This window comes from Ochotona princeps, chromosome 30 (assembly GCF_030435755.1).
Source record: "Ochotona princeps isolate mOchPri1 chromosome 30, mOchPri1.hap1, whole genome shotgun sequence".
NCBI lineage: Eukaryota > Metazoa > Chordata > Mammalia > Lagomorpha > Ochotonidae > Ochotona > Ochotona princeps.
This window is the reverse complement of record NC_080861.1, coordinates 4,646,592-4,660,288: the sequence shown is the minus strand read 5'-3', so window position 1 is coordinate 4,660,288 and position 13,697 is coordinate 4,646,592. Positions and strand designations below refer to the sequence as shown.

At 51.1% G+C, this 13,697-nt stretch overlaps 1 protein-coding gene across 1 annotated transcript in view; it reads right to left on the bottom strand.

The window, feature by feature from the left end:
- Window positions 1-2,613: 2,613 nt before the first annotated feature.
- ACAD11 (acyl-CoA dehydrogenase family member 11) overlaps window positions 2,614-13,697 on the bottom strand; it is a 61,171-nt gene continuing 50,087 nt past the window's right edge. The window contains exons 14-20 of the mRNA XM_058657237.1: window positions 12,698-12,764; window positions 12,047-12,132; window positions 10,320-10,391; window positions 9,095-9,249; window positions 4,492-4,608; window positions 3,625-3,734; window positions 2,614-2,880 (exon numbers count right to left, since the gene is read on the bottom strand). Coding sequence (XP_058513220.1) covers window positions 2,766-2,880; window positions 3,625-3,734; window positions 4,492-4,608; window positions 9,095-9,249; window positions 10,320-10,391; window positions 12,047-12,132; window positions 12,698-12,764 — 722 coding nt within the window. The 3' untranslated portion in view covers window positions 2,614-2,765. The remainder of the gene's footprint in view (window positions 2,881-3,624; window positions 3,735-4,491; window positions 4,609-9,094; window positions 9,250-10,319; window positions 10,392-12,046; window positions 12,133-12,697; window positions 12,765-13,697) is intronic.

Genomic DNA, 13,697 nt, shown 5'->3' with positions numbered 1-13,697 from the left:
TGGGGTGCCAGCACAACAGGCCGCAGCATCAGCCCGTCATTCCAATTTCTAATGACGTCCCAAAGGCAGGCGGAGGAACGGGTGCCCGACTTCCTCGCTGAGTGATTCTGTAACTGGAAAAGCCAGAGGAGGAGCCGAGTGTCCAGCCACTGCCCACCTGCTGAGCAGTCGACATGTGCCTGAGGAACTGAAGTTTTGTTTTTTAAAGGTTTATTCATTTTTATTTGAAAGGCAAATTTTACAGAGAGAAGAGAGACAGAGGTCTTCTATTCACTGGTTCACTTCCCAAATGGCTGCAATGGCAAGCGCTGAGCCAATCCGAAGCCAGTAGCCCCTCCAGTTCCGCTATGTGGGTGCAGGACCCCGCGGCCTCACGTTATCTCAGGCCACAAGCAGGGAGCCGTGTCAGAGGTGGAACAGCCAGGATGTGAACTGGAGTTCATGTGGGATGCAGGTGCCATGGGATGGATTAGCTTGTGCACTGTTGTCCCAGCCCTTGAATTATTAATTTTAATTAACTAATTTAAGAAATGGTTTCATTTTGTGCAAATTTTTAAGTGTTTAGTATAACTTCGGTATGTGAGCCTACTTTTTTAACTAAATTTTCCAAGGTGTGGTTGCATTGGGTTCAGTAAAATACATTAAAATTAATTTTGCATTTCCTTTCCTTTTTTCCTGTGACTGTTCTGTTTCTCTTAAGCACCATAGAAGAGCTTCGCTCCTCGTGGACAGCTGGGGACAGCCCTGTGCCCTGAGCATGGCCACGCTCGTCAGCCTGACCACACCAGGATGGAGAGAACTGGAAGACTCGTGGCGGAGCAGCCCTGCTGTCGCCTGCTCAGCTGCTGTGTCCCAGCCAGGGAGACCTGACTCCTGCCTCTGTCCCCGTAAGAGCGCCCAGGCTTTCTCAGCCTTCCTTGGCACGGGAGCCTCTTGCTGGGGTTTGCGGCCAAGCACCCTAACAGATACCTGAGTCTCCTTGGCCTGGCACAGGTACCCACCAGCAGGAAGCAGGGCTGTATGCAAGGCCTTCTGGAAGATTCTGTCCGCCTGCCTGGTACCGTCAGATCGTGTGATCTGGTTCTCGTATTTTGGAAGGTGACAGGCAGAGAAAAGCAAGGCTGGGAGCACAGAGCCACTGTGGGAAGGAAGTGCTGGAGATAAGAAAGAAAAACAAGAAAGCAGGGTCATAAACCCCACATGCCCTCCCTGCCCTGAGTTAAGGAAGGACATTCCCAGAATCTCAGTTAATTGGAAAATCCTAACAATCACCAGAAATGGGTTTGTTGTCTTAGGTGTCACCCGGCTTCCCTCTGTACCTGAGCTGGTCACAGCCTCTGGCACGCCAGGCTGGATCAGACAGCAGGAGGAAACACGCTCACTCTGCGGGGCCGTTAGGGACGCACGGCCCACCTGGTTCACCTGACCAGGCTTTTGTGCACACCCCCCATGTCCACCCGCCGACTGCCCACATACTGATGTCCCCTCTCGGGCCTGCTCTGTGTGCAGGAACCCTTCACCCCTGAGCTCAGGTCCAGTTCTTGGGTGCAGCAGGTGGGGCCCAGGCCCTGCCCCTGTTCTGTGTTCAGGCCCGCTGACTGCTGAAGCTCACCCAGGCTCTTTGAACATCCTTGAGTGTGCTGGTGCCAAGCTTGGCTCCAGGTACCCGGGAGACAGTGAGGGATCTGAGTGCTGTGGGGAGACAGGGCGTGAGTAGCCGTGAGACACCTCAGATGACCAGGGCTGCGGGAAGGGGCAGGCAGAGCATGACAAACAGTGCTGAGACAGTGGTGGTCAAGGGAGGCATGTGGATAAGGTGGCAAAAAGAGAACAGAGACAATACACAATGTTTACATCATTTATTTTATTACCTGCTATAGAGGATACCACTTAGCTGATAATCACGAACAACCAAAAAATTGATTAATTTGCACTTTTTTGTAAAGATTAGTATAAAATATGCTTTTTAGTGGTTAGATTTCATACAAAATACTTGCTCTGCATTTAGATTTCATAAAATTTACTGTTGAAGTTATTCCAAGCACATTTAAAGGTTTTCTAATTGTGAAATATTTAAATGCATTAAAAATTCTTGAAACGTAAAATCATTTTTCAGTCGCAGCGGCCACATTTCAGATGCTCTGCGGCTGCGCTCCACGGAGCAGAGCTGGAAGCCCAGGAGCTCGGGCCAGGGCGCTCTCGGACACGCCTGGCACTGCGAGCAGGCCTGCAGCTGGCTCAGACTGTCCACCCTGTCATCAGCACCGCACGTGTCATGAGCGTGAGTCAGGGTTCCCCTTGGTGAGCGGGGTTTTCTGGGGAACTCAGCTGCATTCAGATCTCCTGCATGAATGATCTCTGATGAATGAGGAAGCAGCTTGTTGTGACAGGGACTGGGGAACAGAGTGCTGAAGCCCTGCAAGACTGGCGGGGCCGCTGGCTTTTCCAGAGCAAGGATGAATGATCTCTGGAGTTTCCTAAGAGTCACAAAGCGAGACTACTGTTGACTATGCTTTCGCTCTGCAATTCTGCTTTGATCTCTTTACAAATTGTTTAAGAAAAAATAGATGCTAATCCACTTGAGGAATAGGCTGATGAACAGCTACGAAATTCTTAAAAGCCCTTGTCCTTGTTGAAATTTATAAAATCCACTGCTGCTAAAATCTTTACAAATGTGTGACTAACCCTGAGTTCAGCCTGCTGCAGAAATACAAGGCGCGGCTGTCGGAGCTGGCGAGGCGTGTAGAAGGCCCACTCTGCTCCCGCTACATCCTGGCTGCCAACCCTCTGGCTTGGTCACGCAGCTCCATTTTTGCAATTGCTGAGAGGTGGACTTCATCGGGTCCATCCGCCAAGCGCAGAGTTCGTGTTATTGCATACCTGAAAACAACCAGAGCGGAGACGGTGGCAGTGAACCCAACAGAAACGGGACCCCTCAGGATTCCAGGCCAGGGGGAAGGCAAAGGACACGGGTGAACCATGGGAGGTAAGCACAGTTCGAACCCAAAGAGCTGCACTGGTGGGCTAGGAAAGAGCCTCAGTGTGCCAGAGCAGGCGGCACTGTGAGCGAGTCTGGGGAACAATGTTCTGTCTTGTCTTAGGGAAGGACTGCCGTGCGCTGCTGCCTGGGGTGCACGGGAGGCATGTGGGTCCCCGTGGTGCTAGCAGTGCGGTGGGCAGTGGCACAGCACGCTAAGCCACTGCTTGGGATGCCTGCAACCAAGACCATTGGTTCTGTTCTTGATTCTGCCTTCCCGCTAATGTCCACCCTGCTGATGGCTCTGGGAAACCCAAATCAAATTCCCAAACCCTGGCTCCAGCCTGGCTCCACCTTGGCCGTTTCCAGCATTTGGCCAGTGAACCTGAAGATGAAAGATTTCTCCCCAACTCCCTGTCTTGTCTTTTTAAATGATTCTGTTTGTAGAAGTTAGCACAGTGAGATGCCTGCCGACGCAGCAGCGGCTGTTTCTGCGTGCTGACCTGCTGCGTTAAAGAGCCTCCGTGACTTCACTCACACCGCCAGGCAAGCAGCTTGTGCTGCTTTTTCACCAGTTAGCTCGAGGACCCGGAGGATTTATCTGCAGGCCTATCAAATGCAGATATCCTCAGTGAAGTCCCACTCACATGTTGGCCAGAGGGAAGTCCTGGGAGACGCCTGCAGCTCCGCACACCTGGATGGCCTGGTCCACGATTCTGCAGGCAGCCCGCGGAGCGGCCACTTTGATCATTGCAATCTGTCAGCGAGATACAGAAGGGAGGCACCTTTGTTAGGCGGCATGCAGCGTGCTGGGCTCAGGTGTGCTCTGCCCTCTGTGTGAAGGGCCACGGAACCTGCACCACACCTGCATGCCACCCAGACAGGATCGCTGGTGGGAGCTGACAGGACAGGCCACCAGGCTGCATCGCACTCATCTCTTCCCAGAAGGTTTCTAGCATCTTCTATCACAAAGTCACATTATATTCATTTATTTATAACTTATTTCCAGAAAGAGCAGATCACTCACACTACTTCAGAAGTTACAAAAACAGAGTCCAGGGGGCTTTGCTGCATGGATTGGTTTTTTCCTAGCAATGTCAGTGACTGTTTCTGTATTCCATAAGAATCAGGCATGAGTAGGCTGAGATGAGTCTGCAGAATGTCTGTATGGCTGCTTCGTGTGCATGTCACCTGCACTCCCCAGGGGAGCCCGAGGCCACAGGCAGGACAGCCAGGTACTCTGCCTTGAGGCTTGCCAAAAAAAAAGGTACAGTAGGTAAAGTTCCTCTTAGGTGTCAGAGCCTAGGACTCCCCCCATTCCTGCTTGCTGCATCTCCAGAAAGCTGGGAAGTGTCTAAAATCACTGCCTAAGGCAGCCCAGCGAAGGCTGAACTAGCCAGTGACCAACATGTGTGACCTTCCCATCCAACCCCAAGGGTTCAGACAATGGCAGGCTGCCCAGCTGATGCTTAGAAGCTGGGGAAGGCACTGCCTTTGGGGGTCGGGGGCCTCACCTCCTTCCTGGCTTTGGCACTGCCTACGGTGTCCACGCAGTGGGCGGCTTTCAGAGTCAACAGGCGGATCTCCTCAATGGCAATGCGGCTTTCGGCAATCCAGTGAGCCACCGCCTCCTGCGGAAAGCAACACGGGGAGAGGAGATTAGCCACTGTCTGATCCCCAGGGACGCCACTCAGCCTCGAGCGGGGGCACTGCAGCCAGGCCAAGCCTTGCTCGATTTTCCACTGGGTGACTTAATGTGCTTGATAGAGACCAGGCCAGCCACATACCTGTGAAATGGTACAGAAGAGTTAGAAAACATTTTATTTTGAAAAATGAGATATTTGGGCTATGTTTTTAAGGTCAATATGGCAGAAAGAGCTGCCACCTCATTGCCAAGGTATTGGTGTTCAGGCCTCCTGAGCGCTCATCACAAACTCCCACTGAAACTTGGTTGTGTGGAGGTGGAACTGCTAGTAGACCAACTGGGTCATTCCCAGGGCAATTTCAGTGCGGGCAGGCTCCAGCAGCCCCCTGGTGGGTTGTTCCCTTTAAGAATGTGACATATCCGTTCTGGTGCCACCCTCAGCTTTGCAGTTGTCGCCGCTGGGAGAGGCGGTGACGAGTACAAGGGCTTGACATGTTAGCCAGAGCTCCCCATACGTCCACCAGCAAGTCACATGGAGACTTCCGTGTTGGTGGCTGGGCTATACTAAACACACCCGGCGTTTGTAAGTAGCTGTGGGCTCCCGCGTGTTAAACATCACATTGGTGTTCACAATGACAAATACTGTTTGCTAAGGTAAGTTAGTGCAGCAGGCAATAACTTTCAAAGGCCACTTTGGCCTTGTACAGAGCAGTTCAATAGCAGGCGTTTGAGGACAGTCCCCTGAATCAGTGAGGTCCAGCATACTAGCCACTAAGCATTCGAAATGCCCCCCATCTGGGTGGGGGTGTGGCCCGGTGTTAAGTGGTGCGCACACCCCACGTCCAAGCGCCCGGCCTTGACTCCTGCCCTAGCACACCCCGGAAGGCAGGTCAGGGCTCAAGCACGTGGGTTCCTGTGCCCCGGGTGGGAGGCCTGGATGGAGTCTTAGGCTCCTGACTTCTCCCTGGCCCAGCCCCAGCAATGGCAGGTATTGGGAGTGAACCAAGAAGACTACTTTGTCTGCCTTTTAAATAAAATGGAAAAAAGGCAATATACTGCATGTGAATTGAAATAAACTATAAATATAAAATGCATGCCTAATTTTCTAGATTATTTCAAAGGTGGAGTTACACAGAGGCTGACGGACCTTTCATGCATGTTCTTGCCCCAGATGGCCACAACAGCTGGGCTGGTGCCAGGCTGGTGTTGGGCTGGCACTCCAGCCAGGTATCCCAGACACAACAGCAAGTAGTTGGACTTGAAGTGGAGCAGCCAGACCTTTAAATGGCATCACTGCAGGCAGCAGCTTAACTCACTGAGCCACAATGCCAGTGCCAGTCCCTACCTGCCCAATTTTAAGGGATCAATATTTTTGAAATATATTACACCTGTACTAGAAAATTTTAAGTTACATTTGTAGAACAGGCACTTACACCGTGTCCCACTTTGGAGCACCCGGGTCAAGTCCCAGCTCTGCTTCTATCTTCCTGTTCATGTGTACCCCAGCAGATGGCAGATAACCCCAGGAGACGGTAGGAAACTGCTCAAATCCCCTGGGGCCTCGTCACCCACAGAGGAGATCAGTTTAAGTTCTGATTTCTGCCTGGCATAGCTCCAGCTGTTGGCGGGCACCTGAGGACTGAACCAGTGGATCTCTGGCAGTCCCTGCCTGGTCCTTTCAAATAAAATACAGTTAGGTGTGTGGCGAGCAGGCTGTGTGTGCAGCAGCACGGCCCCGAGGAAGCCTGGCCAGCAGTGTGTGCTCCGTGACGGCGGCCAGGGCGGAGACCGCAAGGTCATGAGCAGACTCTGAAGGCCTTGACTTCTCAGCTCGAGAGCCAAGCACAGTGTCCCGAAGTCACTCTCGACACACCCCGGACTTGCTGGGAAGCATCAGAATAGGTCAGACGAAGTACGCCCAGAGAGCTACCAAGGTCATTTACTAAGCTTGATGGACAGTTTTTGCTTTTAGAGCCTGGAATAACTTAGCAAGGCAGCGGGAAGGAGTCTCCATAGTCAGGGAAATGGAATGTTGCTTTCACAAACTGGAACGCAGCAACGCTGGCCCAGATGTTGGTTACGACTTGCTCATACATTTCCTTTTGCTCCTGTCAGACCATTGTATCTATGCCAGATGCAAGAAGTTTCCACTGAGGAAAGTTGAGGCTTGCTCTGTGATGCGGCAAGAAGGACATTCCGGCGCAGTGGGACACCCCCCACAAAGCAGCACTTTACAGCTCCTCCCGTGTCCATTACTGCTGGTCAGGAGCCAGTGATGCTTGCTGAGAGGAGGACAGACCTCCATCTGTCTCCACCCCGGTTCAAATAAATACGTACTATAGACTCTATTACAAAATAAACTAGAAAAAGTGGGTGAGGAGCAGGCTTATGGCATAGCAGAGGAAGCTGCTTGCAGCGTCCATAGCCGTCATGCCTGGAGTCCAGTTCCAGCTTGGTACCCAGCCCAGCTTCCTGCTCATGGGAATCCTGGGGGGAAGCAGTAATGGCTCAAGGACTTGGGGCTTGCCACCCACGTGGGAGACCAGAATGGAGTTCCTGCTCCTGGCCGGACCTAGCCTTAGCTGCTGTGGCCATTTGAGGAGTGAACCGTAACAGCAGATAGAAGGTTCTTCCTCTCTCACCCTCTCCTGTCCTCTTTCGCCCTCTCCTCTCTCTCTCTCTCCCCTCATTCAAATGAGGTAAAAATATGTCTTTAAAAAGAAATGAATGGGTGGGGCTGGTGTGGTGGCATAACAGATTAATCCTCAGCCTGCAGCCCCAGCACCCCATATGGGTGCTAATGCCTACCCTGGCTGCTCCCCTTCCAGTCCAGCTGTCTGTCTGCGGCACGGCGAGGCAGCAGACGGTCTCCCATGTGGGAGCAGCTCCTGAGTGTCCACTTTGGATCAGCTCTGCTCTGGACATTGCAGCCACCTGGGAGCAAGTCAGTATATGGAATGGCTTTCTCTGTCTCTCTTACCTGCTCCCTTAGTGCCCATCAGTAGCTGACACCTTGTCCTGGGCAGAGGTGGAAGGAATGGCCCACAAAGTAGTTCCAGATAGACTGTCATAAAATAAATGCATCTTTTCTTAATATTGTTGTATAGCAATTACATGCAAAAACATACATGCTGATAATGGTATCAACAGTCACTGCTTTCCTAACCCTGAATACAGAATGATTCACAAGCACAGCCTGTGACAATGTAAGATAAAAACATACTCCGACATTTTGTAAGATGGTGCCACGGGTGCACTCCAAGGTGTCCGTGCACTTGTGACTAGCAACAGAAACAATTCTGACACCAGATTGGACCTACACTAACGTGTCAGCAGCACTAAATGCTAATTTTCTTGTTATCTCAGAAATCAGAAGGGATGGTGGGGATAACTGGGAAATCCCAGTCCTCTAGAAGTTTTGCAAAGAAGTCTGAAATAATTTTTTCCCTCTTAATCTGTATTGCCGCCTTAGGGAAAAAAAATTTCTTAATTCAGAAGGCAGAGGGACAGGGAGAGAGAATGAGAACTTCCATGAGCTGGTTTGTTCCAGAAATGCCCACAACAGCCAGAACCGAGCCAAGCGTCCACCTGGGTCTCCCCTCTGCCCAGGACCTGGACCACCACCCACTGCAGAAGCAGAACGGTATCGACTTAATCCAGCACTCTAGCACAGGACTCTGCTCACGTGGAGCCCGCTGCCTGTGCTGTGTTAACCAGCTCAGCACTAGCAGGGTCCAGGTGGAGCATCCAGGGACTGTCGCGTCCCACCAAATGTCGGTCTGTGTCTGCACTGACAGAGGCTCACTTCTTCCCGGAACAGGCCACCCCGTTCTTCAAACCCGTCACAGTGTTCCTGCCTGGCTGAGTTTTGAGTTTTTTCTTTTATTTTACGTGGAACTGTCCTGACTTCCAGGGAGCCGAAGGGCAGGACAAGTCACCCACAGAGGGCTCTGAGGCTGCAGCTCATACAGAACAATCCAGAAAGTTGTCAGAACTGTGGATATACTCTGAGCTGAGCACTCCAGGAAGGTAAAGGCCTCCTTCGACCACACTGAAACAGGGGCTTTATGCAAAGCAATCATATATTCACATGAGGAAACCAATCTCCCCAAATGATGTTGGTGGGATTTTGGATTAAAGACTTTCCCTTTTATTTAAAAAGCACAGAGATCTACCACTGCTGTCTGCAACAGCCCTGCTGGATCAGCCAGCTGGCAGGAGCCTGGAGGCCAGCTGGGTCTCCCACATGGTTGCCAGGGACCCAACCGCATGAGCCATGCCCTGCCGCCTCTATCAGCAGGAGGCCGGACCAGAAGACGAGTCACCAGGACCCTGGTCAGGCCCGCCTGTAGGAAATAAGAATGTTCCAGGTAACCGGCAACTGGGCCAGATGCTCCCCCCAGTAATGCTTTTGTTCTCAGTTAGTGTGTTGTACTGGACTACAACAGATATGAATAAATAAGCATCCTTACATGTTCGTAGAGCTTCTTCCTGAAGGCCACCCTCTGGGCTGCCCGCTGACACATGATCTGCAGAGCGCGCTCCGCCAGGCCCACTGTTCTCATACAGTGATGGATTCTCCCGGGTCCCAGGCGGCCTTGGGAAATTTCAAATCCCTTGCCTTCACCTGGGGGAGAGAGAGAACGGGATCATGGTCCAGGCCCTTCTTTATCTGCACAAATCCTGGGGAAATAATGCATTGCCTTCAATAAAGACGGCGTCCTTGGAAGAGGCGGGCAGTGCCGTATTGGCTCATGTGCGTTTATGTGAGCTCAATTAGGCTTTTAAGACCCTCATAAAAAAACTTCCTTCAGATTGTAGAAGTGGCTCTGTGCATCAGCTACTTTATAACATCTGCACTAGTTACAGAGGTGGGTAAGACACAGTCGCTGCAGTTTAGAATCCAGAAGCTAGGGCCAGCACAATGGCTCATCTGGCTAATCTTCCATCTCCAAGCATGGTAACCATATGGGCACTGGTTCATGTCCCAGCTGCTCCACTTCCCATTCAGCTTCCTGCCTGTAGCCTGGGAAAGCAGCGAAGGTTGCCCAAGGCTTTGGGTCCCTGCACCTCTGTAGGAGACCCAGAAGAGACTCTTGGCTCCTGTCTTCGGATTGGCTCAACTCTTGCCGCTATCTGGGGAGTGAACCAGCAAATGGAAGAGCTTTCTCTCTGTAACTCTGCCTTTCCAATAAGAACTGGCAAAAGAGAAGAAACAGCAGAGACATGAGGGTTAACCTGAGGGCTGCAGGGGCACAGGTTCCCTGAGTGGCTGCAGAGACATTCCTGAAAGGGCCAGAGGTGTTCTCTAAGTTGGGCTGGATTTCAGTCAACCAAAGGGTGGCATCATTCCAGGAACACAATATTCTAAGTCGTTCAGGCTTCGTTACAACTCCAACACAAGTGTAAGGCTTGACTTCAGAAAGCACTGAAGTGTTTTAACACAAGTTAGAGGCTTGCAGATCGCATTACAGGAAGAAGTGTCTCGCTGGGAACTGTGTACACCTGGTACCTAGCAGTACAGAAGACCCAATACTGCAACAGTTATTGTTTCATGTAAGAAAAATCCTCAATATGGAAAAACTTCCTTGACACACGAAGTGTCTCCGTCAAGGCCGACTCGTGCATTTTCTGAATTTTAAACCGGAAACCACCAGTATACACAATAGAAGAAAGAGTTTTCCTAATTGATCTCACCTAGTATTAAATTGGAGGCAGGAACTCTCACTTGATTAAAATGGATCTCAAAATGTCCTCCGTGAAAATTATCTATAAGATAGGAAATAAAATGTTGAAAATAAAATGAGTTGACCAAACCAACCTGCCAAAGTGTAATTACTCAAAGGAAGTAAGATTTCAGGGACCCAAACGCCACCAACGTGCCCAGAGAGAAGTCCGCCAGCACAACCGAAGATCCCTTCAGAAAGCTGAGAAGCCACCTGATGCTGAGGCTTCCAACTCATTGCCTGAAACTGTAGCTAGGAAAAACAGCTTCCCCTGCTCCAAGACTATTTGACCATTATTTTATAACTTTCTTTATATTTTTATGTAAGGGATTTCATAGCAAGGTAGCTTGGGGACAGAAAATTTTGCTTAGAAAAAGCAAAAATAATTTCAAAGAAAATCTTGCATGGGGGTGAATGGGGGAGAATGATTCCAAGATGAGGAGTGAGCAATGTGACCAAAGCCGGCCTTTGGATCTCTGCGGAAAGCGCCGCGTGAGGATGCCAGGCTCCTGCTTGCCCCAGGGGGCAGTGCAGGTGGGGTGTGGAGGTGGCACCCAAACTGGACTCCTGCCAGAGCTCGCTGTCCCGTTCTGCCTCCAGCATGGCTGTCACCGGGACTGGGGACATAGACACACTTTCTGCAAGTCCTACAGAAGACCTCACACAGCAACACAGCTCTCTCCTGTCGGAGCAGACGTGAACAACGGAGCCCTCTGCTCTTTGTCTGCGGGATGGGGGGAGGGGGCTGGTGAATCTTCCATTATGAAGATTCAACATGGAGGCTCTTCAAGTGGCAGGTGTTGGCAGCTCACCTTCCTCCTAAGCCCAGTTAGCTATCGTGGAGGCTGTAGCTCCACAGCCCAGCAGCCCCAAGCTCCAGTGGGCTTGTTTCCCATTTGCACCAGGCTCATGGATACACCCTACAGCTACAGTCTGCAGAAAGTACTACTGCTGAGGCTTCTAGAAAGCTGGGGGGGGGGGGGGGGGTCTTACCTGCCGCTACTCTATGGCATCCATCAGTCACATTCATTGACAGAAGGGCAGAGTCACACAGAACCCATCACCCGTTCTGTACCATCTCTGGCTAGCGCATGCAGTTGACCTAGCCTGTCTCCTTCCACCAGGGGGAGCGTGCCATGAGGACAAGGATCTCAAATTAGGATGTTCACATATTCCAGGCACCTAGGACAGTACTCAGGGCTCAACAAATATACGCTGAGTGATGAACTGAGTAGTGTGGGCATACAGAACAAGAGTTTCCTGGCTCCTTAGAAATTCCACCCAGGGCAGGGGAAGGGTAAGTCTCACGCTCCAACAGCTAGCAATGCACTGCTCACCAGCAGCTCTGGTCACTAAAGAAGGCGACACACACAGGCCAAAAAGGAACTCTGTCGTGGATTCCCAGGCTTACTTTATCAGGACCTTCGCATGAGCCCATTCTCACGGACAGTAGAGAGAAGGCCGGCAGCGAGCACCACTGTTCCTAGAATGCAATCTGCTCATTCTTTTCCCCGAACATCACGATGCAGGTAGAAGGGTGCCCTGCTCGTCTGCTCCATTCTGAACCCCGCTAGCGACAGGAGGAGAGGTGTCAGGGCCACCAGGAAGCCTGAGAATGCATCTCCCGCACTGGGCGCTCCTGAGGCCCCTCAGCAGGCCACTGCTCGCTGCCACGTGGACCTGTTTCTTGAGCCTTACCCATGTAGCCAAAGATGGCCAGAGGCCTGATGACTCGTACGCCGGGTGTGTCCATGGGAACAAGAATCATGCTGTGTTGCCTGTGCCTAGACACAAGGAAACCACTGTTAGGAGCAAAAACAAACGTGTTAGGAAGACCCAAGCTTGGCTTTCTGCTGTGCTGGCTGTGCAGTCACACAATCACATAAGCCAAGGGAACTGGCACAGGAAGTACCCAGGGGACTGGGCCTGGCAGGGTTGGAGGTGGGCTGAGAGCAGCCCAGCCATTCGTGTGGCTCCCCGAAGGCCACAGTGTGAGCAGGATAAAGCATTCCGGTGCCATTGCCCAGAATCTCAGCAGCTCTTCAGGTCAGTCCCCCAGAGAGTGCCCGAGACGCTTACATCTGTTAGAGTCAGAAGTGACGACTCAGCGACACTTTCTAACTGTAGTGTGCCACAGTGGGAAGTGTACAGCTGCATGAGCGCCCCCAAGTATTTCCTGAATGTATCCCCCAGCAAAACATTTAGAAACACAACACAGGCCATTTCACTGCATGCTGTATTTTGCCTTATAATTTCTGAGACCAAACAGTGGCTATCAAGCAAATTAAATGGCTGGAAAGATCGCTTTTAATGCCTACACGGCTGTCGCAATCAGAGCTGTTTGATCACCTGGATCCAGAGGCCGATCTAGTTCTTCCCAGAACAATTGCAATCTTGCACCTGGGGTTCCCAGCTCCTAAGACCAGCATGGGGAGAGAGAGCAGAATACATTAAAAGAAAAAGTTTCTGGTTTGACATTTTACCCTAAAGTTTCCAATTCCTCCAAGTTGAACTCAAAGCAGCTGCCTTGCTCACCAGGCAGAGCTGCCAACGTCCTGGTGTTCCACTTGCAAGGCCAGACGACTGGATCACACCCAGTTAAACACTCCACAGGAATCTCAATTACATAGAAATGTTATATATTACATATAAACTCAGATTATATATATATACATATTCTTACATTTATATTTAGAAATTTATAAACAATGCACAATAAACATTTCTATATAAATTATCACATAATTTATATACAATTAATATTTAATGATATAAAATATATAAAGGCAGCATTATTAAAAGAGATCTTTTGTCTAGGTGGGCAGAAGCCTGGAATTCCATCCTGGTCTCCCCACACGGCTGGCAGAGATGATCTAAGTTTTAGATCGTCATCTACCATCGGCTGATTTGGGCGATGGATGGTGTGCCAGACCCTGTGTTGGCATACACGCACAAAAAATCAGGTCTGGGATCACCTCAGATGAGGTTTCTTTGGGAATCCCCCCAGCTGAACCACTGGACTCAACTCCAACCATGGAGAGGCAGGTTCCATGGTCTGACTGTGGAGTGCAAGTGTCAGAGCTGGGCCTCCTCAGGGGCTTTGACAGAGCAGCGGACAGCATAGCCAGAAGCACCTGGAGGATGTGGCAGTCCACTGGAGCCTGCAGAGGATACCCAGTACCATAACAGAGGACTGAGGACATTGGGCCCGGCGGCGTGGTCTAGCGGCTAAAGTCCTCGCCTTGAAAGCCCCAGGATCCCATATGGGCGCCGGTTCTAATCCCGGCAGCTCCACTTCCCATCCAGCTCCCTGCCTGTGGCCTGGGAAAGCAGTTGAGGACGGCCCAAT